Source organism: Myxocyprinus asiaticus, chromosome 32, assembly GCF_019703515.2.
Source record: "Myxocyprinus asiaticus isolate MX2 ecotype Aquarium Trade chromosome 32, UBuf_Myxa_2, whole genome shotgun sequence".
In the NCBI taxonomy this organism is placed as follows: Eukaryota; Metazoa; Chordata; class Actinopteri; order Cypriniformes; family Catostomidae; genus Myxocyprinus; species Myxocyprinus asiaticus.
In genome coordinates this window covers 25,009,928-25,034,153 of record NC_059375.1, presented here as the reverse complement: position 1 = coordinate 25,034,153, position 24,226 = coordinate 25,009,928, and the positions used below count along the sequence as shown (strand labels likewise).

The 24,226-nt window shown below is 39.8% G+C and overlaps 1 protein-coding gene across 15 annotated transcripts in view; it reads right to left on the bottom strand.

The window, feature by feature from the left end:
• The window catches only part of LOC127423416 (neurexin-1a), a 261,207-nt gene that overhangs the window by 144,135 nt on the left and 92,846 nt on the right, over window positions 1–24,226 (bottom strand). For 10 of the 15 annotated variants that reach the window (XM_051667679.1, XM_051667680.1, XM_051667688.1 and 7 more), the window contains 3 exons: window positions 16,459–16,760; window positions 11,557–11,580; window positions 10,128–10,289 (listed from right to left, as the gene is read on the bottom strand). In XM_051667679.1, the coding sequence (XP_051523639.1) occupies window positions 10,128–10,289; window positions 11,557–11,580; window positions 16,459–16,760 (488 nt within the window). The remainder of the gene's footprint in view (window positions 1–10,127; window positions 10,290–11,556; window positions 11,581–16,458; window positions 16,761–24,226) is intronic. The other 5 variants (XM_051667684.1, XM_051667687.1, XM_051667690.1 and 2 more) reach the window with 1 other exon arrangement.

The window sequence follows — 24,226 nt, the reverse complement described above, 5'->3', positions numbered from 1 at the left end:
CTCTAAAACTCTAAAAACACACACACACACACACACACACACACACACAAATGATTCTTCACAAGCAGACTCATGCTATATTTATCATTTTGTGCATTCTTTGTCAAAGAAAAATTAATTACACCTGACATTCACAATTATTTGTATTTTGAAATCAAAAGGATAGTCCTGTATGCTACAGTTATCTTGCACTGAAGTGGGTATTAAATCATGCAAGCTAGCCAGCATCAATTTCCCATTCACATCTGAATGGCGTCAAACAGCAGAGGCTGATTATTTTTTCAGCCTTCTCAGAATGTGGGGGACAACATTTTCACTCTCTCCTCTAAAAGGCCAAAACCCTGTGATTTAAACCCAAGCGGCAGACTGTGAAGTGTTCATAAAAACCCTCTTTTAATTCAGTTTCGATTTCATTTGAGTTCTTGCCAGGAAGAAGATAATGGTATGCGGATGCAATAAAAGCTTATTGATGATGCTTCAGAAATGCCAATCACAGGCAGGCACAAGAGCCTTTACAGCCATTAATGGGCCACAGGAGTGTACATTCCCCTCCCCATTCACTTTTCCTGCTTCATAAACTCGCACATGGGAAAAACAGCAGCGATCTGTGATAAAACACTGCACAACATGGCCGCCGGAGAAGCGTGCATTACAGATCAGAGGTTAAGGGCAGGGACAGCAGGTGGAGGATGCGATCAGGGACTGGAAAGCACTGACCAAATGCCCCTGAGAGGAGGGGCACATTAAAACAAACACAGTAATGATGAATGGGCTTCTTGCATACCCTGCTCTAAATGCCAGAATAAATCAACCTCAGCATAAATAGCAACACACATGCGGGACAAACACTCACCTAAAGGCCCTCTATACACCTCATACACACCTATAATCCATGTAATGCACCATTATTTATACAGTATATATATATATATATATATATATATATATATATATATATATATATATATATATATATTACACACACACACACACACACACACACACACACACACACACTGGTGGCCAAAAGTTTGGAATAATGTACAGATTTTGATCTTATGGAAAGAAATTGGTACTATTATACACCAATGTGGCATTCAACTGATCATAATGCATAGTAAGGACATTAATAACATGAAAAATTTCTATTACAATTTGAAACAATTTTTCAGAACTTCTTAAACTACTTCAAAGAGTTCTCATCAAAAAATGAGATTGTGTGCAGCAATGTCAGCTAGATCCTTGGCATTCTAGCTGTCAGATTGTCCAGATGCTCAGGTGACATTTCTCACCACGCTTCCTGTAGCACTTGTCTTGTCGGGCACTTCTCATGCACTTTACAGTCTAGCTGATCCCACAAAAGCTCAATGGGGTTAAGATCCATAACACTCTTTTCCAATTATCTGTTGTCCAATGTCTGTGTTTCTTTACCCACTCTAACCTTTTCTTTTTGATTTACCGTTTCAAAAGTGGCTTTTTCTTTACAATTCTTCCCATAACGCCTGCACCCCTGAGTCTTCTCTTTACTGTTGTACATAAAACTGGTGTTGAACGGGTAGAATTCAATGAAGCTGTCAGCTGAGGAAATGTGTAGCGTCTATTTCTCAAATGTCTCGGTTACTGTCATAACCTCCATTCCCTGATGGAGGGAACGAGACGTTGTGTCGATGTAGTGACACTAGGGGTCGCTCTTGAGAGCCCCGAACACCTCAGATCTTTGAGAAAAGGCCAATGAGAATTGGCGAGTGGAATTTGCATGCCACTCTCCCTGACATACGGGTATAAAAGGAGCTGGCTCGCAACCACTCATTCAGGTTTTGTGCTGAGGAGCCGAGACAGGGTCCTGGCCATTTCAGCGGGTAGTACAGCGTTGTGGCAGGAAGGACACAATGTCTCATTCCCTCCATCAGGGAACGGAGGTTACGACAGTAACCAAGATGTTCCCCTTCTGTCACTCACTTGACGTTGTGTCGATGTAGTGACACTAGGGTGCAGGTGCAAGCAAGCTGCTGCGTACGTAGTAGCAGGTGCACCAGTCTGCACGTAGCCTCCCCCAATGCCCCAACAAACGTCGTACTGTATAGTTCCCCACATGGGGGGGGGGGGGGTGTATCTAGTATGGAAGCAGGCCGCGCCAGCTGGAGCTCTACAAACACGGTGACCGGGACAGAGAGGGCTCTGTCGAAGGGAGACGCAGGTCTGCCGACAGGGAGACCATACCGCAGAAAATACATCACAGGGGGTTACCAGAGTAACCGGCACCTGTGGAGCACCTACCTCAGTAAGGGCATATTAGCACACATACTGGTTCCGGCTGTGAATTCCTCCACTGAAGGAAGAGGGGACAGACCGAAGGGGAGGACCTTGTACTGATACACCCAGCTGTTGAAAGCAAACCGTAGGAAGGGTCTGTGTCGAGGTAGAACCGAGACGTGAAAGCATGCGTCCTTCAGGTCTACCACTGCGAACCAATCTTGATGCTGGACACATGGCAAAATGTGCTGTGGTGTCAGCATTTTGAACGGGAGTCTGTGCAAGGTCCGGTTCAGAACTCGCATGTCCAAGATTGGCCGCAACCCACCGCCTTTCTTCAGTATGATGAAGTAAGGGCTGTAAAACCCTTTCTTCATCTCAGCTAAAGGGACAGGCTCTATCGCGCCCTTGCGCAGAAGGGCCGCAATCTCCGCACGCAAGGTGGCGGCCGCTGAATGGGGCAGGCGCCTGGTGAACTGAATCGCATAGCCGAGTCGGATGGTCCTGGCCAACTACCGCAACGGGTTGGAAAGCGCTAGCCACCCGTCCAAGCTCTGAGCAAGGGGCACTAAGGGGACGATCGTGTTTAACGTACCTGTGGGTGGGGCCTCGTGGTGGAAGGGAGCAGTGGATGCCACGTCGTGGAGCCTCGCTTCGTCTCGAACTCATGGCTGCGCTGAGGGGACCCTCAAAGCGCTTACCTTGCTCTATGTACCCGGCATCGGGGGGTAGGCGACGGGGGAGGAGGGACTTTTTGACCGTCCTCGTAGTCTGTCACAACCACCTGGCCGTGGGTGTGAGTGTGGTGCGACCGGACGCGGGAAGGCGGGGGGCCCGCATTCGCGGCGTCTAAGTCACAGGTGCTCAGTGCCCGGTTGCCATGATAACGGTGGTCGTAAACACTGGCTATGTGACCCAGGGAGTGAGGAAACTGCTCTTTTGAGAATGTGGGTACCACAGCCCGTTCGGTGTGCGGCAAACATAAAAGAAAAGGAAACCAAGGATTTACCTCCTGGCCCTCCACCGGGGGATGGGGTGGCCTGGATACCAGCTCCGGGTTTGCAGCAGACATCTCGCTCCCTGGGTTGTCCATTTCATGGGCACTTAGGAGCCTTCCATGTCCTCGTGCTGGCCCGTGAGGCGGGGGGCGTCAGCTTCCTGGGGGGGCTCTACGTTTGGGCCGAGAACTGGGCTCGGGCTGAGGCGGAGCCACCTGGGCTTTCGCCGCCGCAGGGGGACGCCCTCGGCAAGCAGACGGGATACAGGATCTTGAGCCGTGCCGGGGTGTTGTATAGCCTCCATCTGCTCCCTCACCACCGAGAACTGCTGGGCGAAGTCCTCGACGGTGTCACCGAATAGGCCGATCTGGGAGATGGGGGCATTGAGAAAGCGAACCTTGTCCGCGTCCCTCATCTCGACCAGATTCGGCCACAGGTGACATTCCTGGACCACGAGGGTGGACATCGCCAGAGGGGGAACTCGGTCACCAAGCGCAGCTCCTGCATCACATCAGGATCAGGACTACCCTCGTGCAGTTCCTTTAGTGCCTTGGCCTGGTGTACTTGCAGGAGGGCCATGGCATGCAGGGCAGAGGAGGCCTGACCAGCAGCGCTGTAGGCTTTGGCCGTCAGAGACGACGTCGTCCTACAGGCCTTGGAAGGGTGTGCCGGGCGATCCCGCCAGGTGGCTGCGCTTTGCTGGCACAGGTGCACCGCAACCGCCTTATCCACCTGAGGGACTTCTGTATACCCGTGGGCCGCCCCACCAACGAGGGTAGTGAGAGCGGACGAGCTGGGAGGTTGGTTTCGGGCAGAAAAAGGTGCCCTCCATGACCTCGTCAGCTCGTCGTGCACTTCCGGGAAGAAAGGGACTGGGGGGGGGGTCGTGGCTGTGAGCAGTGCCCCGAACCCAGGAACCAATCATCTAGCCACGAGGGCTCAGGGGAGGGTGGAAGGTTCCATTCCAACCCGATACACGCGCCGGCGTGGGCAAGCATGGCGGTCATCTCGCCGTCAGCCTCAGACTGGGCGGGCTGACCCGAAGGTGGCAGCCCAGTTGAGTCCTCAGCATCTGACATCGCCAGTACGCTCATCCTGCTCCAGAGCTCCGAAAGGGACACTAAGCTGGCCCTGGGGAGAGCTGGTCTCCTCTCGGAACTCGCCGGGGGCAAACGAGCATGCTGGGGAATGGGAGGTCCACGGGGATTTACCCGGCGGAGCCACACCCACTGAAGCCCCCAAATCACCTCCAGCGTCAGCCGGGCCGGCCTCATACCCGGAGGTAAAAGGTGAGGCATGGGGCGGCGGCTAGAGTGGCTTTCCCCCGGAAGAAGGAAAGCCGCGACCGCAACGTTGCCATGGTCATATTCTCGCAATGAGAACATGAACCATCCACGAACGCTGCCTCAGTGTGATCCCTGCCCAGACACGTGAGGTAGCGCCCTTGGCCGTCGGAAGCGGAGAGATAGCGACCACATCCTGGAATCACACAAAGATGGAAAGGCATCTTTATAAAGATGCATCTTTAAAAAGACGTTCAGCTTCACTGTGTGTGCTCTAATAGAGAAAATATACTCTTTAACAGAAATATACACACTTTTAGCGCTGTCGAAGCGCCCAGGGGTGAAATCTGCACGTCATGCAGAAGGAGAGAAAGCTGCTGGAAATGCGCCGTATATCCAACAGCATACGCTTCTTAAGAGGTGAATGGAACAGCAGTAGTATTCAGCTCACTGTTAGTACAACCGCTCGGCTCCGAAGAAAAAATCTGAATGAGTGGTTGCGAGCCAGCTCCTTTTATACCAGTGTGTCCGGGGGAGTGGCATGCAAATTCCACTCGCCAATTCTCATTGGCCTTTTCTCAAAGATCTGAGGTGTTCGGGGCTCTCAACAGTGACCCCTAGTGTCACTACATCGACACAACATCGAGTGAGTGACAGAAGGGGAACTAGAGACTAGTGTACTTATCCTCTTGTTTAGTTGTACATCTGGCCTTCCACATCTCTTTCTGTCCTTGTTAGAGCCAGTTGTCCTTTGTCTTTGAAGACTGTAGTGTACACCTTTGTATGACATTTTCAGTTTTTTGGCAATTTCAAGCATTGTATAGCCTTCGTTCCTCAAAATAATGATTAACTGATGAGTTTCTAGAGAAAGCTGTTTCTTTTTTGCCATTTTTGACCTAATATTGACTTTAAGACATGCACCTTATTGCATACTGTGGCAACTCAAAAACAAAGACAAAGACAATGTTAAGCTTCATTTAACAAACCAAATAGCTTTCAACTGTGTTTGATATAATGGCAAGTGATTTTCTAGTACCAAATTAGCAATTTAACATGATTACTCAAGGATTAGGTGTTGGAGTGATGGCTGCTGGAAATGGGGCCTGTCTAGATTTGATCAAAAATTACCTTTTTTTTAAACAGTGACGGTGCTGTTTTTTACATCAGTAATGTCCTGACTATATTTTGTGATCAGTTGAATGCCACTTTGGTGAATTTAAGTACCAATTTCCTTCCAAAACAGCAAAATCTGTACATTATTCCAAACGTCTGGCTGCCAGTGTACATACACCGATCAGCCACAACATTAAAACCACCTGCCTAATATTGTGTAGGTCCCCCTCGTGCCGCCAAAACGGCACCAAGCCGCATCTCAGAATAGCATTGTTAGATGATATTCTTCTCACCACAATTGTACAGAGCGGTTATCTGAGTTACTGTAGACTTTGTCAGTTCGAATCAGTCTGGCCATTCTCTGTTGACCTCTCTCATCAACAAGGCATTTATGTCCACAGAGACTGTTGTGTGTGCAAATCTCAGGAGATCAGCAGTTACAGAAATACTCAAACCAGCCCATCTGGCACCAACAATCATGCCACACTCCAAATCACTGAGAGCACATATTTCCTCATTCTGATGGTTGATGTGAACATTAACTGAAGCTCCTGACCCGTATCTGAATGATTTTATGCAGTTTTGTTAAAGTTACCATAGTATCACAATGGTATTTTGTAGTAAAATCATAGTAACCACAAAATTAAACATGGTTACAATATTAACACCATGGCTAATTGCATTAAAACTATGGCTTCCACCAAAAAACATGGTTACTACAATATTATTATAATAAAACCATGGTTAATTTTACACAGATCAAACATTTCTCTTAACTTCCTGACCTTCACCTTGACCAAATCACTGCGAGGAAATAACATTTTATTTTCATTTTTATGAATAAGTATTAAAGGAAATAATAAGAGTGTATTAAGAGACAGGAAACAGGATTGGGAAAAGTGTGACAAAAGGCAGAATCAAACCTGGGTCGTCCGCACGAAAAACCACATCCACACCATTGTTATTCCTCACTCCACTGCAGTGACACTAGGGGTGCAGTTTGTCTTCAATTTCTGTGTTTCCACCAGCCGCTCTGTGTGGAGCGGCTATAGCGCCAAATAGCCGCTCTGTGTGGCAGGTGTTATTTACACCTAGAGCAAATAGTCACTCCATTCTAATAATTACTTTAAAATCTCAGTCCATCATCATGGATGTATAATACATTTAAATAACACTACCAAACATGCGGTTCTGAAGCCCCTTAATGGCCCGAGTTTAGAGATAACTAGGGAAATTATGACAAGAACAAGGGGGTCTTGGCCCCTTCTAACCCCCAGTTTTGATGGGAATTGAAAGGAACTTAATGATTCCAGTTCAGATTCGTTTTAACAATTCCTGTTCCTTAACAGTATGTTGTGCATAAATTAAAAAGAACTGGCTCATAAAAGGCATTCGTTCGGGAATCGAACTACACTGGATGCACTGTGTGTTTTACACTGTAGATTCAGAGGAACCATGCTGCTGCTGAATTGCGCTGTCAGAGTGTTTTAGTACGATGTTCCGTCTGCATCGGTAGAAATTTGCATTATCAGGACCTGTTAAAGGTTCTCGGATCTCAACCCTACACCCAAGTGATTCTAACACTGCTTAACCATGGTTATCCTTTTATTGCCATTTAATTTGTGAATGAACAAAATGGAACATCCATTTAGAAACCTCTTAGTATGAATTGCTATTCATGAGTCCAAAGCACTAGCGTGTTTGTTAACACAGGTCAAAGACCTTAGGCCTGCTGTTAATCTGTGGAAATAATAGTGCTAAAGCACCGCGGCTTCAGTCCACAGCGTACACAAGTTTGGAACTTTCACTTTCATGTTTTGACACTGACTGATTGCTTGTGGACTGCTTTTGAGATGAAGGTGGGAGGTCGTGTGGCGAGAGTCTACACTGTTCCAGTACTCATCACATCCACATATTTGACAAAATTACATCTTTCTTTTTTGTCATTTTAGTGCTTGTTGTATTTGTGAGCAAATACACTAAAGTGATCAAATTACATTAAGAAAGGCACACTGTCTGATGCATTATTATAATTTACTGCCTCGGTCTAAAAACATGATTTACCTGTAGTCTGTGTAAAAAAGGACATGATAAACCTTAGGTTAATAAATGGATTACTAAGAGCTGCTGTAGCAGCTTAATTTCAACCAAGAGCCTTAGTTCATAACAAACTGTTATTCTCCCCATTTTAATGCCATATGTCATATATTCATATTTTCAATTTTCACAAGTAGGGCTGGGCATTATATTGAATATTCCCAATATATTTACATTAAGCAACATAAGCGAGTTTCCTAAAAAGCATGCCATTAAACTAGTTTTGCGATCCCTTCTTGTTTCACAGCTTGTGAGGGTATAAAGAGAAGTTTTAATAGTGACTTTCATTTAAACCTCAGTAGCACAAATGGTGTTAAAGGAATAGGTCACCAAAAAAATTAATACTTTCATAATTTACTCACCCTTTTTACTATAAATCTCCACTTTCACTATGTGAAAGTGAATATTTCTGGTAAAAAAGGACTTAAATATTTATCTGTTTCTCACCCAAAGTAATTGCATCATTTCAGAAAACATATATTAAACCACTGAGTTGAATTAATTACTTTTACGCTGCCTTTATGTGATTTTTGGATCTTGAAAGGTCTGGTCACCATTCACTTTCATTAAAATGACCTACAGAGCTGAGATATTCTTCTAAAAAAATGTTTTTGTTTGTTTCATATTTGGGTGAACTATCCCTTTAAGAGTTGGTTAGATTTCCATGAAATCAGTTCAAACTGTCCATTTCATTTAATTGATTCAAAACCTATAGCATTAAATATTTTAAATCTATTTGGCAACAATGGCTGTTTGGTTGAAATAATAGTTCATCTGATATGTGTGATTACTGGATAAGGATTTTTAAAAAACCCTTTCATCCTTTTATTTCTAACTGGTGAAATATTTCAGAGCTGAGCACAGCTTAGGCTTTTCAAGACAGTGAAATCCCAATTTTAAAATTCCCTGATATTTTCAGGTTTTCCATGAAAGTGGGAACCCAGCTATGTGCATATTTCTTTACAGAAAACAAAAATGTCTGCAATTTCACTTCCTGTGATAAGAGGGGTTTGGCGTTGCCCTGTTTATACAGCGTCACAGTTAATCATCAAACATTTCTGCATCAGACACAGAAATGACTTCTTGGCACTTCCTCACTTCACCAGCTGGCATACCAGAGGACACCACATTCCCACAGGGATGCGAGTCTAGGAAGTAAGATGACGAATGAGACAACATGTTTTCCGCAGTTTTCCTCTAAGGAGCATTACGATCATGAACAGATCATAAGGGGAGCATGTGAGGCTTTGGGTAGTGCTGTTTCAAAGATCAGACCCATCAAATGTTGCTCAATAATAGTTTATTTCATTAGGCAGACTTTTCACTTCCCCATAAACTAAAATGTTTTTATATGCTTATTTATCCTATTTGTTGCACTCTTGTTTATTTGTAAGTTCTGTCACTGTTGACAATCTGTGACCCATTTTCAAATTAACAGACTTCAGATGTGAGGAAAGCTCATCAGCAATGTTAATTAGAGAATGCATTTTAACTATGCCATTGTGCTTCGTTCCGTGGCGACAGATAAATAATTCCCTCAGTTGTTGATGTATGTGGTAAGAGTTTTTATAGGCCAGAGAGAGCTGTGCAATGTATAACGTGAACAGGGACACCTTTTATAAAAAAATGCTCATGAGACAGCAGCACAATGCTGACATCAGCCATATGTATAAAAAAGTAAGTAATACAAATTATAAAACCAGCAGAAGTACATGTGAATGCTGCATTGACGTTTGTGTAAGGTGACATTTTGCGAGTTTACTGAGCTCCATAGAATGCTTTGTATAATTAGACTAGCTGAAAATAGAAGGTATAGTTGACTTTAGAAGTAACTGCAAAATTGGCATCTCTATTAGAGAAAAAAAAAACTAAGATATGAAATAAATGGAGGGTAATTCAATTACAATAGAGATTTCTCATCATTAGGATACAATTTATTTAATGGAGTGAATATTTTCAGGACACTTCTGGGGAGTCACTAAATTTTTGAGTTTATTCAAAAAAACAAAAAAACAAAACAAACAAACAAAAAAAATATGTTATCATTTACTCACCCTCATGTTGTTCCTAACCTGTTTTACTTTCTTTCTTTATTTCTTTCTTTCTTTCTTTCTTTCTTTCCTTTCTTCCTTCCTGGAACACCATTCACTTTCACTGCATGTTTTTTTTTTTTTTTTTTTTTTCATACAATGAAAGTAAATGGTGACTGAGGCTGTCAGTCCCCTACATTCTGCCCAAAATCTCCTTTCTTGTTCCACACAAGAAAGAAAGTCATACGGGTTTGGAATGACATTTTTGGGTGAACTAACATTTTAAGTAATATGGGATGCTGTTCTGGTCTTTTAAAAACAAAGCAAGGTGTATAGGGTTGTATGATCTTTACCTCTTTCAGGCAGCCCATAAAGTTGTTGCTAACGGGGGATCCGGGCAGATCGGCAGTGCTGGGGCTACCCCCGACATAGAAAAAGTCATCAGAGCCTAGCATGGTGTAGTCCTCTTGTGTATATCCAGTGGTGGTGAGAATTCCATCCACGGATATTGTAACCTAGACAACAAAGCACAGGGAAAGGACACGCTATACTCACATATAACTTGAATGCTGTTACAGGGCTTTGGTCCCCCTCGTAAGGATTTGGATGCTTGATTGTTTTGTTTTTGCCTTGAATGCTTCTTATTTATGTATATGTTTATTTATATTTTCTCTTTTTATTAGCTCTGATTTAATGTGAACCCATTTTCATGTCTGTTTCAGGAATTCTTATTGTCTTATTGTCTTTCTAAATTTATGTTTTTTGTTGGATATTTCAGTTCTAGTATGTCTTAGATGAGCTGAGGAGGTCTGTGGCACATTAGCCTTAATGTTAGTGGTGCCACTAATAGAGCAGAAAAAGTAAATCAGCAGACACAAAAATGGTGTTAGTAATATGTGTGTTAGAGTTAGTATCACTTGAATCCAGTGCATGTGAGTAGTTTAAGCAGTTTTCAATGATTTTATATGATGTAAAACAAAGAACACGGCGTGCTAAAAGGTTAGGAATGAAAGCACAGGCAATTAGAGGCACATCTCTCACATATCTGGTTGAATGGATGCATGCTTCATTATCCCTCCCTCTCCACATGCAAACAATGGTTAGAGAGAACAATTCCTTCTCCAAGATTTGATTGCACAGGAATGAATAAAAAGAGAAGAGGAGGGAGAAGGACACAAACACAACGCAGCACACGAGACCAATCACAGCAGAGGTGTCCGCATGCATAAGCATGTTCACATTATTAAGGAAACACAAATAAAAGAAAAACACCACAGACGAAATGACCGGCCACCCACGCCAGCCTCAAATGTACTGATGGGGCAGAAGTGTTAGTAAACGGGGTGGCCAGGATGCAGGCCATGCTGAATTCTGGGCCTCAAAGCTAGCTGGCCCAATGAAAGGTTCAGAGCCAGCCAGCCGAGACCAGTTGGTGAGCAAAACCTTATGCAAAAAAAAAAAAAAAAAAAAAAGAAGGAAAAAAAGAAAGAAAAGAAAATGAAGATGCAAAATAACCTAAAAAAAAACAAAAAAAAACAAACAAAAAAACAAAACATGGAAGGGACATAAAGAGCCGAGGAAACCAAAGTCATGATAAGAAAAAGAAAAGGGGAATTTGGGCAGGGCAGGGGAAGTAAGCATTAAGAGTACCAACCGCATTTTCCCCCTTTTTTTGTTTAGTATTGATGTCTACGATTCAAAACAAAAGGAAAATAGACACACGGCAAACCCAAACTAAGAAACAATTAGAATGATATCTACCGAACAATGTAGTTTGTTTACCATAGCGTGTCCAATGCCTGAGTGCTTTGTGGAAAAGGGGGGAGAAAGGAAATTAAAAAACTGTGAACAGAACACCGTTCCTCAATCAAAAAAGATGGTCTCTTGCCAAGGTTAGTACATCAGCGTTACACGTTAGTAAAAGGTAACAGGTTAGTAAATGAGACATTCCATGGATGAAAGGTTAGTTTCTTTCCCCAAAAGCAGGTTAGTAAACATTTAAAAAGGGCCAAAGAAGAGAAGGAAAAGAGAAGCAGACAGAACATCTGCACCTTGAAGCTCTCCTCTGGGACGCTTCTAGTCTACTCTGTCTCTTCCTGTTCTTGGCGCACAGCTGACTTCACTCAAGTTTTCATGTTTACTGCCTGTCCTATTCCACTTCATATCACACAGGGATCTTTTCCCAGTCTTGACACTTCAACCATGTTCTGTGTTGACAGATGACGTGCTGATGTAATGTAGTGAGAGGTGGCGATATCCAATAGTGACAGTAAAATATAGATATTAAAGTATCTGAAAGTGCATTTAAATATTAGTCAACGGAAACAGGGTTAGGGGTATATTCACCCATGTCCTTCATGTGTGAACATGAAAAGGCTGAATTCATGCATTTTATATAAATAATTTAGTATCGGGAGCTTTATTCCCCAAACTCTATTTTATATAAATGAGCGCTATTTCTCATTTAAAATGTTAAAAGTAGTGATCGACCGATATGGGATTTTTAAATGGCCGATTGCGATGCGATATCCAGAGAGCAGGGTGGCCGATAGGCTGATACAATGCCGGTATATCACACAATTTAATATAGTAAATAACATAAACATAAAATTGCTAAAAAAATGAATAAACTGTTATTTAGCACTATATATACTCAACTTCACCCTAAACTTTAACTTTGTAAAAAATAATCTAAAAAAATTACATTGTATTTTAAATGGTAGATAGCAGTTTCTTCTGATTTCTGTTTAGTCATCCAATTTTAGTAAGAAATTGTTAATATATTAAGAAGGAGGAAACAACAGTACACACAGGGGTTCAACTGGGCCGGTACAGTCTGGAACGGCGTTCTGGCACCTTCGATTCCAAAAAGAATGAAAAAATAATGCTTGTTTTTCAATCCATCCCATTTATTGTATTCTCTGATGTGGTTTTTGTTTGATCCCCTTAACACATTCCGTCTCTATTAAGCAAGTGTACTTATTCAAAAATATTTCAAGTTCATTATGCTTCCCTCTAGTCAGTTGTGGATGCTGGTAGAGGCAGAATATCAGAGAAGCATGAGACCGCGTTCTGCTTCTGTACCGTGATTCATAGAAATCGTGTAATATTGTCAAGAAGGTAACTTGTCCCAGCTGTCATTTGATTTTTATAAAATACATGTGATATCATTTAAAAAAAAATGTTTGTCATCTACTTAACCAAATTTTCCATGTAATTATGTAAGGATGTCCCTGAAGCTGAATACCTTATTCGGAAAGGCACGAATAATGAATTCAAAACGAATAACGAATTCATCCGAATAATATAAAAAAATATTTGTATGACTGATTATCCAAAAAGCACAAGGATAAAGCAACATTTTAAATAAACATATCCAAAATTAAAAAGAATTTATGTATCTGTGCAGCCAATATTTCTAAAGTGTAAACCTTATGAATGAAAATGCGCACGGTGTGAATTCAGATCGGATGGCTGCGGTTTTGACTCCGTTTGTGGTCTCTGTTAATTGTTCACATCTGGAGCTTGTCAAGTGTAACATTAACTAAAATATGACATCATGTACACTTTCCACTTCTTGAAATGTCTATGTTAATGTATCACACGATTCACATGTGATTCCCATGTATTTATTTATAGCCAAAACCTGAGCTTGATGTTAAATTCCTGACCTGAAGTGATGATTTCACATCGGAGCTCGTCTATCCGTCTTTTAAAGTTGACCACATTAATTTATATCCACATCAGCGATTAAGGTCATTAACTGGTTAAGACTTTATTCCAAAAAAAAGTTTAAATGCTCCATAAAGGTTCAAATGCTCCATAGAGTATTCATCTATTAGGACTATTTCTCCTTATGTAAAATGAAGAAAGTGAAACTCTGTCATTTTTTCTTCTTCTTCTTTAAACTGTGCTAAATTTGAAAATGCTAAGTGTTCTTGAACTCTGGTAAGGCACTATAAAAATTTAACATTATTATTATTATTAATATTATTGTTATTTAACGAAATAATGGAGTCCTATAGTAAAAATTTCTGATAGATTAACGGGACTTTCACCTGTTTGTAGGCTATATTGATTTGATTTTAATTTATTTTAATGTTTGAATTTGTATTTATTATTCACTGCAAAATGTGTGCTTGACATTTCACATTTTGCTTGACACCTCCTGCCTTCAGAATAATGTTGTTATACATGAACAGATGAACGGAATTTTCATGTAGATATTAATATCTGAAATACCAGGAAAAACCACAACATATTCCACAGTTAATGTAGCCTACAAATTCAGCTTCATCTGGAAGAAACAAAAGAATAAAATAATAATAATAATAATAATTATTATTATTATTAGGCTATTATTATGAAAAGGCATATACAAGCAGGGTTGGGAGGGTTACTTTTGAAATGTATTCCACTACAGATTACAGAATACATGCTGTCAAATGTAATGTATTTCGTTAGATTACTCAAGGTCAGTAAAGTATTCTAAATACTTTGGATTACTTATTCAGCACTGGTAGATTTTTTCACTTGTTTTGACTATACTGACTCTGCCAGTACAGTAAGACAAAATACACATGTTAAAAATACATTCTCTGAAAAACTTAAATGTCTTATGCAGTGTTGTTTCTAAAACAAGATCAATCAAACTGATCGTGTTTTAAGGATTTTTAGATATTTTTACAGGAAAACAATACAAAAATTATTATCAAGAATACGATTTTTGCCCTAATATCAAAGGTCTTACTAGAAAAAAAAGAAATTATGATCCAATGTGAATTTCCTTGATAAAAAAATATGATCGTGCCTGATAACATGTGCATGTAAAATGGCTAGAAATAGCATTTTAGCTTAGCGTAAAGCTGACAATTTACACAAGGTTTATTTCTATTTCTTCTGCTCCAAACTTACTTCAAACTTACTTCTCTGTCTGCTCGTATGAATGTAGCACATCATAAGAAAGTGTTTCACCGCTGTTCAAATGCACTTTAGATTGCATCATTTATATGTATAAATGTTTTCCATCTGAAAGGACTAAATATTAAATGAAACAAATGACGATAAAATGCAAAGTAATCTCTTCAGTAATCAAAATACTTTTTGAATGTAACTGTATTCTAATTACCAATGATTTAAATTGTAACTGTAGTGGAATACAGTTACTTATATTTTGTATTTTAAATACGTATTCCCGTTACATGTATTTCGTTACTCCCCAACCCTGCATACAAGGCATATTTTATTAATAGAAACTATAAATGTAAGCGTAACACTTAAAAATAGCTATTTCATTTAGTTTTGACACAAAACTACTTTCCGGTTTCAGCCCCGCCCACACACAGTTCTATACGAATAAAGAGACAGATACAGATAGTTTTGTCATATGAACAGATACAGATATAAATACAGATAATGGCTACGCTGCACACCCCTACAATTATGTATTTTCACAATTAAGTTAAATAATGACATAAATAATGATAGACAAATCATTAAAACAGAATCCCAGTCAAATCGATTCATCTGAAAGAAAAAACTTCAATGAATTACATACCAAACGCGGGGGGGGGGTGTTGTGGGGGGGGTGTTGTGGGTGTTGCGACATAACCCGATTTTAGAGTTCCCCCACCTCCGAAATCCCAATTTAACCCCTGAGTACACACAGTAGTCCAGCAACCATGGAGGGCATGTCCACGTTAGCAATCACATTTTCTCAAAAAATACTGAATCAAATCAGTTGCACATACAGTGCATAGTGAATAAGACATTTATTTACTCATAGCACACGTGAAGCGCTTTTACTTTGAAGTTGCACTCACACGCTCGTGCAAATCCAGCGCAAGCAGCAATCTTCTCCTGAGAGTTTAAATGGCCTGGATCGCCTGCTTGGATTGTTATGGACTGACCGGAACTTTTTATCCTAATCCTTAAGTTTTTGATTTTGGCTGATGGAATACGTGCTTCAGAGGAACATTTATGAGCGTTCCACAGGATGCTGGATCTGCTGAAGTTGTGTGAGATTGGTTTATTACATCTGTTAAAACGAGATAAGCACATATTTTCAGATGGTATATGATATTAGTTTTATTGATATTAGCCTTTTTATCATTAGACAAGAAAGTTACAGCGAACTGTTGAGGAGAGACAGGGAGAATGAAACAGACGAGCACTTTAACATTATGAGCTCAAACGCGTCTGATATGCGGACCGTTTAAATGACACTGTGTTGCACACCTGTCTATTATTGTAGTAACACGATGGCATGTAACAACAAAATGAACTGTGATGGGTCGTTTACATGTCTCAGTTGCTTCACATGCAAGCAGGTGATTCTCAGCACCCTCAAGAAACAAATCGGCCTATGGGTAACATTTATCGGCCAGTGCCAATAATTAAAGAATTCTGAATATCGGCTGATTTATCGGCCTATGCGATACATCGGTCGACCACTAGTTAAAAGTGTGTCAAAATCTTGGATTTAAATATGCAATAAGAAAACTTTGTCTTACTACATATTCAATCTAGTCATACAACAACTTTCAATAGACAATTAGTGATTTAAACTACTTTAAATGGTTTAAATGGTCTTGATTAAAGTGTTTATGAGTTGTTGCTCATGATTATTGCGCTACTAATCTGAATGCCATCCAATCTCGACATCTGCCTTTTCTGCGTGGTTACCTGACGAAGGTTCCTGGTAACCTTCACATCATGCCAGGCATTGTCATTAAATTTCCCATTGACGGGCTCCACCAGGGCCTCGAAGGCCCCAGAGCCCAGGTTGATGACCAGCGAGACAGCGCCGTTCTTCAGCGCCAGGTTGACATAGTCTGCAGACTTTCCGGTGTGGAGCATCAGTCCGTTGCGCTGCAGGGTCTTGAAGGAGAGCGTAATCTCATCACTGCTGCTCTGGATGGGGTTCGGGGAGAGGTCGTAACAGAAATACTCTGAACCCTTGAAGGTGGCCACATACTCCTCTCTCTCTATAAGAACATGGAGAAACACAGGACATTAAAGCCTGATAAGACTGGAGCAGACTGTGCAGAGGGTTACATTAAAATGCATTAACACCAAATACATAGTAAGGCAATACTTTGCAATATGAGATTCTGTAAGTTATTGAAAAGATGGGCAAATATTAATATAACAGCACATATAACCCTATACTACACAGTAATATAGAGCAGATCACTTACTGTCAGTCCATTGGGTCCCACACACTTTCTGGAAACAAGACAGCCTCATCCCTGCTGAAAAGACCAGCTTGATTTTCCATACTGGTCTAGGCTGGTTTATGCTGGTCTAGCTTGTGGACCAGCATAGCCATGCTGTTCACCAGCAATAAATCTTGGACAACCAGCATAATCTTTCTGATGAAGCAGGTTGACAATGGAAGACTTCTTGGTTAAGCTAGTTAAGAAGCTGGGTGGTGACACCAGCACGCCAGCATCCGAAACCCAACATAAGCTGGTCTTTTTAACAGGGATGTCAAACTAAAGGAGGTCAAATGTAGAAGGAATTTACCACAGTGAATCTGAGAGTGAATGGTTGCTGTTAGTACACACACACACACACACACACACACACCTATTAGATTGAGGTCAGTGCCATCTTGCTCATAAATGAGAACCAAGGTCCTTGATAATGATGACCATAAATAAAGCAGCCACACATATCAGGACATAATTACCAAATCAGTCAGTGAGATCCATTACTGTAAGTGTGCTGGCACAGAACCCAGACACACACATACACTCTAAATGCACACATACACCCCCCCCCCCCCCAACCCCCCATTTGCACAAACAACTCTGACTATCACCCAGATTCGTGTGTATTTTGGGAACTTGGTTAAAATATTTACTGAAGAGGCAGCCATTAATAAAGTGTGATATCCTATCTCTGCAGTACCTTCTCACCGGTGAATACAATTACATTGTTACAGTGCGCTCCACTTCACAATCAGGAATATTAATAACTTTAACAGCCAATTTACAGCAAGACTGAACCAAATTACCATAAATACCAGAATATTTAACACAATTAACCTAACACACCATAAGACTAGCTCATTTGCTTCTGAATTATGTAGAATATTCTCAAGATAAGCTCTGGTGATATCATCTCTTTTACAGTGTCCACTGTGAGCTAAAGGGATAGTTAAATTAAAGTTGTGTCATCATTTACTCACCCTCACGTTATTCCAAACCTGTAGAACTTTCTTTCTTTTGTGGAACACAAAATGAGTTGTTAGGCTGAACTTTAGAGACAGACAGCCTCAGTCACCATTTACTTCCATTTTATGCAGAAAAAACACAATGAAAGTGAATGGACAAAAATTCTGCCTAACATTTCCTTTTGTGTTTCATGACAACATAATTTTCATTTTTGAGTGAACTATCCCTTTAAACAAGCTTTTTGCCTTTGCTTAAAAAGTGTGTGTGTGTGTGTGTGTTATGCACAGAGCCAAAGGGTGGTGCTTTATCTGGCTCTCTTCCACCTCCTCTCTGTACCACTGAGTCAGCTATAATGTGACTCAGTGCAGGAAGGCACCCACAGAGTCACAACAGCAGGCAGCCATTTGCAAGCACACACACACACACACACACACACACACACACACACACACACACACACACACAGGTATATATAAAGTGAATGCCCAGAGTAGCTTCTTATATGAAGGTTAGCCAAAAAATGGCTTTCAAATTCCCATTCCAAAGCCAGTAACAAAGCTTTATCAGTCTTTCATTGCATCATTCTCCATTGTGACTCCACTGTCTCTCATCAGATTTGTTCTCTCCAAATATTCTTACAGGAAATCAAATCTTCCATCATCAATGGTACCAGATCTGTCATCACTCTTTAAAAAGGATGCTTGTCTCCCCCTTAGGAAAATAATAAGTGAAATAATAAGCAAATAACCAGAAAGACTAATTTAAAGACAGCTTTAAACTACATCTGTTGGATAAAAGTGCCCTCAAATCACCCCTTCTCTCGACAGAAGATAGAACATCATAAGAGGCTACTGTATAATTTCTTTTTAAGTTTTAAAGGGGCCATATCCTGTACCTTTTCATCTTTTTATTTTTTTCACTGAAATCCACTTAAAATATTAGTCAAGGTTCCTTGCACCAAAAACAGTCGTAGTTTTAGTTTTACATGACTATTTTTTTTTACCCTTTCTCTGACACTTAGGATTGAACATGTTTCTGCTACGATACACTGGCGGCCAAAAGTTTGGAATAATGTACAGATTTTGCTGTTTCGGAAGGAAATTGGTACTTTAATTCACCAAAGTGGTATTCAACTGATCACAAAGTATAGTCAGGACATTACTGATGTAAAAAACAGCACCATCACTATATAAAAAAAGTAATTTTTGATCAAATCTAGACAGGCCCCATTTCCAGCAGCCATCACTCCAACACCTAATCCTTGAGTAATCATGCTAAATTGCTGATTTGGTACTAGAAAATCACTTGCCATTATATCAAACACAGTAGAAAGCTATTTGGTTCATTAAATGAAGCTTAACATTGTCTTTGTTTTTGAGTTGCCACAGTATGCGACTGGCATGTCTTAAGGTCAATATTAGGTCAAAAATGCCACCAAAAAAAAGAAAAAAAAAAGAAGCAGCTTTCTCTAGATACTCATCAGTCAATCAATGTTTTGAGGAATCAAGGCTATACAATGCTTGAAATTGCCAAAAAACTGAAGATTTCATACAAAGGTGTACACTACAGTCTTCAAAGACAAAGGACAACTGGCTCTAACAAGGACAGAGAGAGATGTGGAAGGCCAGATGTACAACTAAACAAGAGGATAAGTACATCAGAGTCTCTAGTTTGAGAAACAGATGCCTCCATTCAACACCAGTTTTATGTTCAACAGTAAAGAGAAGACTCAGGGGTGCAGGCCTTATGGGAATTGCAAAGAAAAAGCCACTTTTGAAACAGAAAAACCAAAAGTTAGAGTGTTCAGAGAAACACAGACATTGGACAACAGATAATTGGAAAAGAGTGCTATGGATCTTAACCCCATTGAGCTTTTGTGGGATCAGCTAGACTGTAAGGTGTGTGAGAAGTGCCCAGCAAGACAGCCACTTCTATGACTAGTACTACAGGAAGTGTGGGATGAAATGTCACAACTGACAGCTTAGAATGCCGAGGATCTGCAAAGCTGTCATTGCTGCACGTGGAGGATTTTTTGATGAGAACTCTTTGAAGTAGTACATTTTCAAATTGTAATAGTAATTTTTCACGTTATTAATGTCCTGACTATACATTGTGATCAGTTGAATGCCACTTTGGTGAATAAAAGTACCAATTTCTTTCCATAAGAGCAAAATCTGTACATTATTCCAAACTTTTGGCTGCCAATGTACTTCTATATGTAATTGAGCTCTTTTATGATTGGTTTGGCTCTTTACATATGCAATTAGTAACAATGCGTACTTGAGGGTTGCAGGTTTACTGTTGCATTCAATATAGTTTGCACTTTCCCATCCTTTAATAACAGCTTATTTGTAAAGCTTACATTGTGACAAAACAATCAGCACTGACATAAATGTGCCCCACAAACTGTTAAGATTAATACTTTTCTTGAAGGATCTTAGTATAATCGATGACATCGAATGCTGTCTAATTTGTCTTACAGTATGATGCCATCACATTTTGAGATGCATGTTTGACCACCAGCTCCTTTTTGGAATATTATTCTGTTAATATTCCATGGGAGTGTCTGTTAACTGACACTCCCATGTCTATTAGAAGCTGTGCAGGAGATCAAGATGCAGCTGATATCTTTTTCCTACCCACCTCTCTCACTCTGCTTCTTTAGTGGAACTGTATTTTGCCATATTGATTTGGGCTTGAAGTATTACTGGCAGCTTAGATTAAAGTCAACATGAAATGTCATTCACATCTCATTTTACTTCTCTAATCTGATGTATTTCTAAATGGAACAGGATATTCAATGAAAAAATTGTTTAGGGCAGGACTTGATTTTATCCATCCGGAATGATGTCAGTCAAAAAGGAATTTAGAGGGGATGCAAGTTATTACATTTTGATGAAATATTATGAAAAGAAATTTTAACTTATGGAATATATGAACCAATAAAATTGGACACAATAAGATCAGGAACATGAATTATGAAAGTAAATAGCGTTAACTGACCATTCGCTGAAATCCAGCCTTAGAATTTTACTGACCAATAATAGTTCAGCAATTGCTGTCATCTGACATATTTCCTCCAAGGTGAATTAAAGGAAATTTCTGGGTCCAATACAAGTTAAGCTCAATTGACAGCATTTGTGACATGATAGTGATTACCACAAAAATTTATTTTGACTTGTCCCTCCTTTTCTTAAAAAACAAAACAAAACAAAAAGCAGAAATCTAGGTTCCAGTGAGGCACTTACAATGGAATTAAATGGGGCCAATCAATAAATGTTAAAATACTCACTATTTCAAAAGTATAGCCACAAGACTTGCATGATTTTAGTGCGATAAAATCGCTTGCTAACTTTTTCTGTGTAAAGTTATAGCCAATTTTACATCTTTGTCACCATGACGATGTAATGTCAACAAACCCTAAAAATACTGTTAAAAATGATGATTTTAACAACTTTACAGCTCAAATAATACATGAGTTTTAACAGAAGAATTAATGTAAGTGCTTTTATAAAATTATAAGCTTCGCATTTCTGCCTTTAAACCCTCCAAAAATTGGCTCCATTCACTTCCATTGTAAATGCCTCACTGTAACCTCTATTTTTGCTTTTTTTTTTTTTTTTTAAGAAAAAACAAAGAATAGAAAAGGATGGACGAGTCAAAATTTATTTTTGTGGTACTCAACATTACTCAACAAGCTTAACTTGTAGTGAACCCATAATATTCATTTAATGTTAGTAACATTAATGTATTTACATATTGATTAAGGACATAGCAAAGGCAATAGTAACATCCATAATGTGTATGTTGTAGAAAGGTTAGCAACAGTTCTGTTTGTTTACTCTTTGTTAACATACCATAATGTGTATGTTGTAGAAAGGTTAGCAACAGTTCTGTTTGTTTACTGTTTGTTAACATACCATAATGTTTTCTGTTATGTGTGTTTTGTGATTTTTGGTTATCAAATGAAATTTGTCCATTTTCAAATTTTCATTTTGATTTCATGTAGACTTTAAAATAGCTTTGCACCTGTGGTGTGAAGCAAGGTATACTGATAGAGCAATCACCTCTTCATTAGCTTAAATTTAGACAGGGATTTTGGGGCATCATGATTTGTGAGCTCTTTAGCATATAGCTGCTACAGGCGACAGCACAAAGTCACCCAAGCATTGAGAACTCCCATGCTACAGGAAGACAAGCAGTAGTACCTTTTCCTATTGGTGCAGAATTCATGTTTCCCTCTCACCATGAAACTGTCAGTGAGGAGGGCTTAATGAAAGCTGTTATTTGATGCCCCCTGGTAAGAGTGGGTTATTAAAAAAAACAATTAATAAGTAAAAAAAGAACATCTGACAATAGTGTCACCTTTAATTGCCTGCATTGAGCTGCACACGATAAACGCAATATGACAGAATCTGTCTAATTAGCAAAACTGCAGGGGTGGTAATACATTATTACATTTTTCTATTCAACAAAAGCCAACTTACAAACTCATTTAGACATACCCATATCTTATTCCACCTGACTGTGTTTCATGACATTCACTAAGTATGAAATTATGATATTTAACAATGATGCAGATATTTAAGAATAAGGAAATAGTAAGATATTAAGAGACTACACAAAGCAATGGCTTTCGACGACTTGGAATATAGCGCACGAGTTGTTATGATCCTTTTGCGTCCTTTTTGAAGCTTGAAAGCTTCCGTCCCCATTCAATGTTATTGAATGGAAAAGACAGACTAGTACATTACTGAAATTTCTCCTTTTGTGTTTCACGAGACAAAGACAGTCAAACGCGTTTGGAACAAAATTATTTTCATTTTTATTATTATGCTTCACATCATCTTTTCCAATAATACCTCAGCAAAATCACATGGGGCCACAGTAGAAACTAAGCCTATAATGACTCACAAACAGTCAACACTAATAATTTATGCCAAACATAAAACTTTATAAAGCCCTTGTAAAATTACACCAAAATGACATTGCAAAAAAAAAAGTAGAATATGTCTCCTACTTATGAGAAACTTCTATGACAGCAGGCTGATTTTTCAACTTCTCAGTGAACATTTGGTGTCAGACTGAAAAGAGACTAGGCAACAGCTAAACTGTCAAATTGATTAGATTTTCTCATAAGGTGAACACCGGTGAAATTATGAATTTTGCTCACAGTAACAGGAAATGAATATGTAGGAAAAAGTTAAACTATTTCAACACTAGTCTGGTTCAAGCCAAGTCAAGTCAACCTTTATTTATAGAGCACATTTAAAAACAACAGAAGTTGACCCAAAGTGTTTTACAAATCAATCAAATAAATATACAATGACAGAATTATACACATACAAAAAAGAAATAATAATAACAAATACATAGATTACCTAATAGTATTTACCTAATTTAACCTATTAAAAGTCATATTCAAATGCTAAAGAATATAAATACCTTTTCAAAGAGGATTTAAAAATGGCTATTGAAGAAGCTGACCTCACATAGTAAGGGAGACTATTCTAGAGTTTAGGACCTACCTTAGAAAGCACGATTACCCTTAGATCTATAGCGACAATGAGAAACCCTCAAAAGTTGATGAGAAGACCTGAGTGCGCTGGTGGGGGAGTAAGGGATGAGAAGATTACTGATGTATTTGTGTGCGAGACCAGATAGTGCCTTGTAAACATAAAGCAGAATTTTAAAATCAACCCTGAATTTTATGGGAAGCCAGTGTAGAGACGCTAATACAGGTGTAATGTGATCCCTCTTTCTTGACCCTGTCAAGAAGTCTAGCTGCTGAATTTTGAACAAGCTGTAAGTGGGATAATGCAGTTTGAGGGAGGCCAATGTACAATGAGTTACAATAGTCTAACCTTGATGAAATTAGTGAGTGGATCACAATTTCCAGGTCTTTGCTGGAAAGAAAATGATGGCTTTAGCGATAGATCTCAGATTGACCCTTGAGGGATGTCACATGATAAACGAGCTGATGTAGAAGTGAAATTCCCTACATTTACAGAAAACGTCTTATCTTTTAGATAGGAGGCAAACCACTGGAGGGCCATACCCTGGATGCCAACCCTACATGGATGCCACAAGGAATGTGACAGTATACTTTTGAACACATATTATTAGTGTTTCATTTAAAAATGGGGTGTGTGTCTCAGTCAGCTCCCTAGTTCAGTAGTAGGGGCAGTGATCAGGGAGTCGGCCATTTCAAGAGCTGTCTCAATCACAAATTCATTCCAGTGCACTGAAACGTACACTCCCTACATATTCCC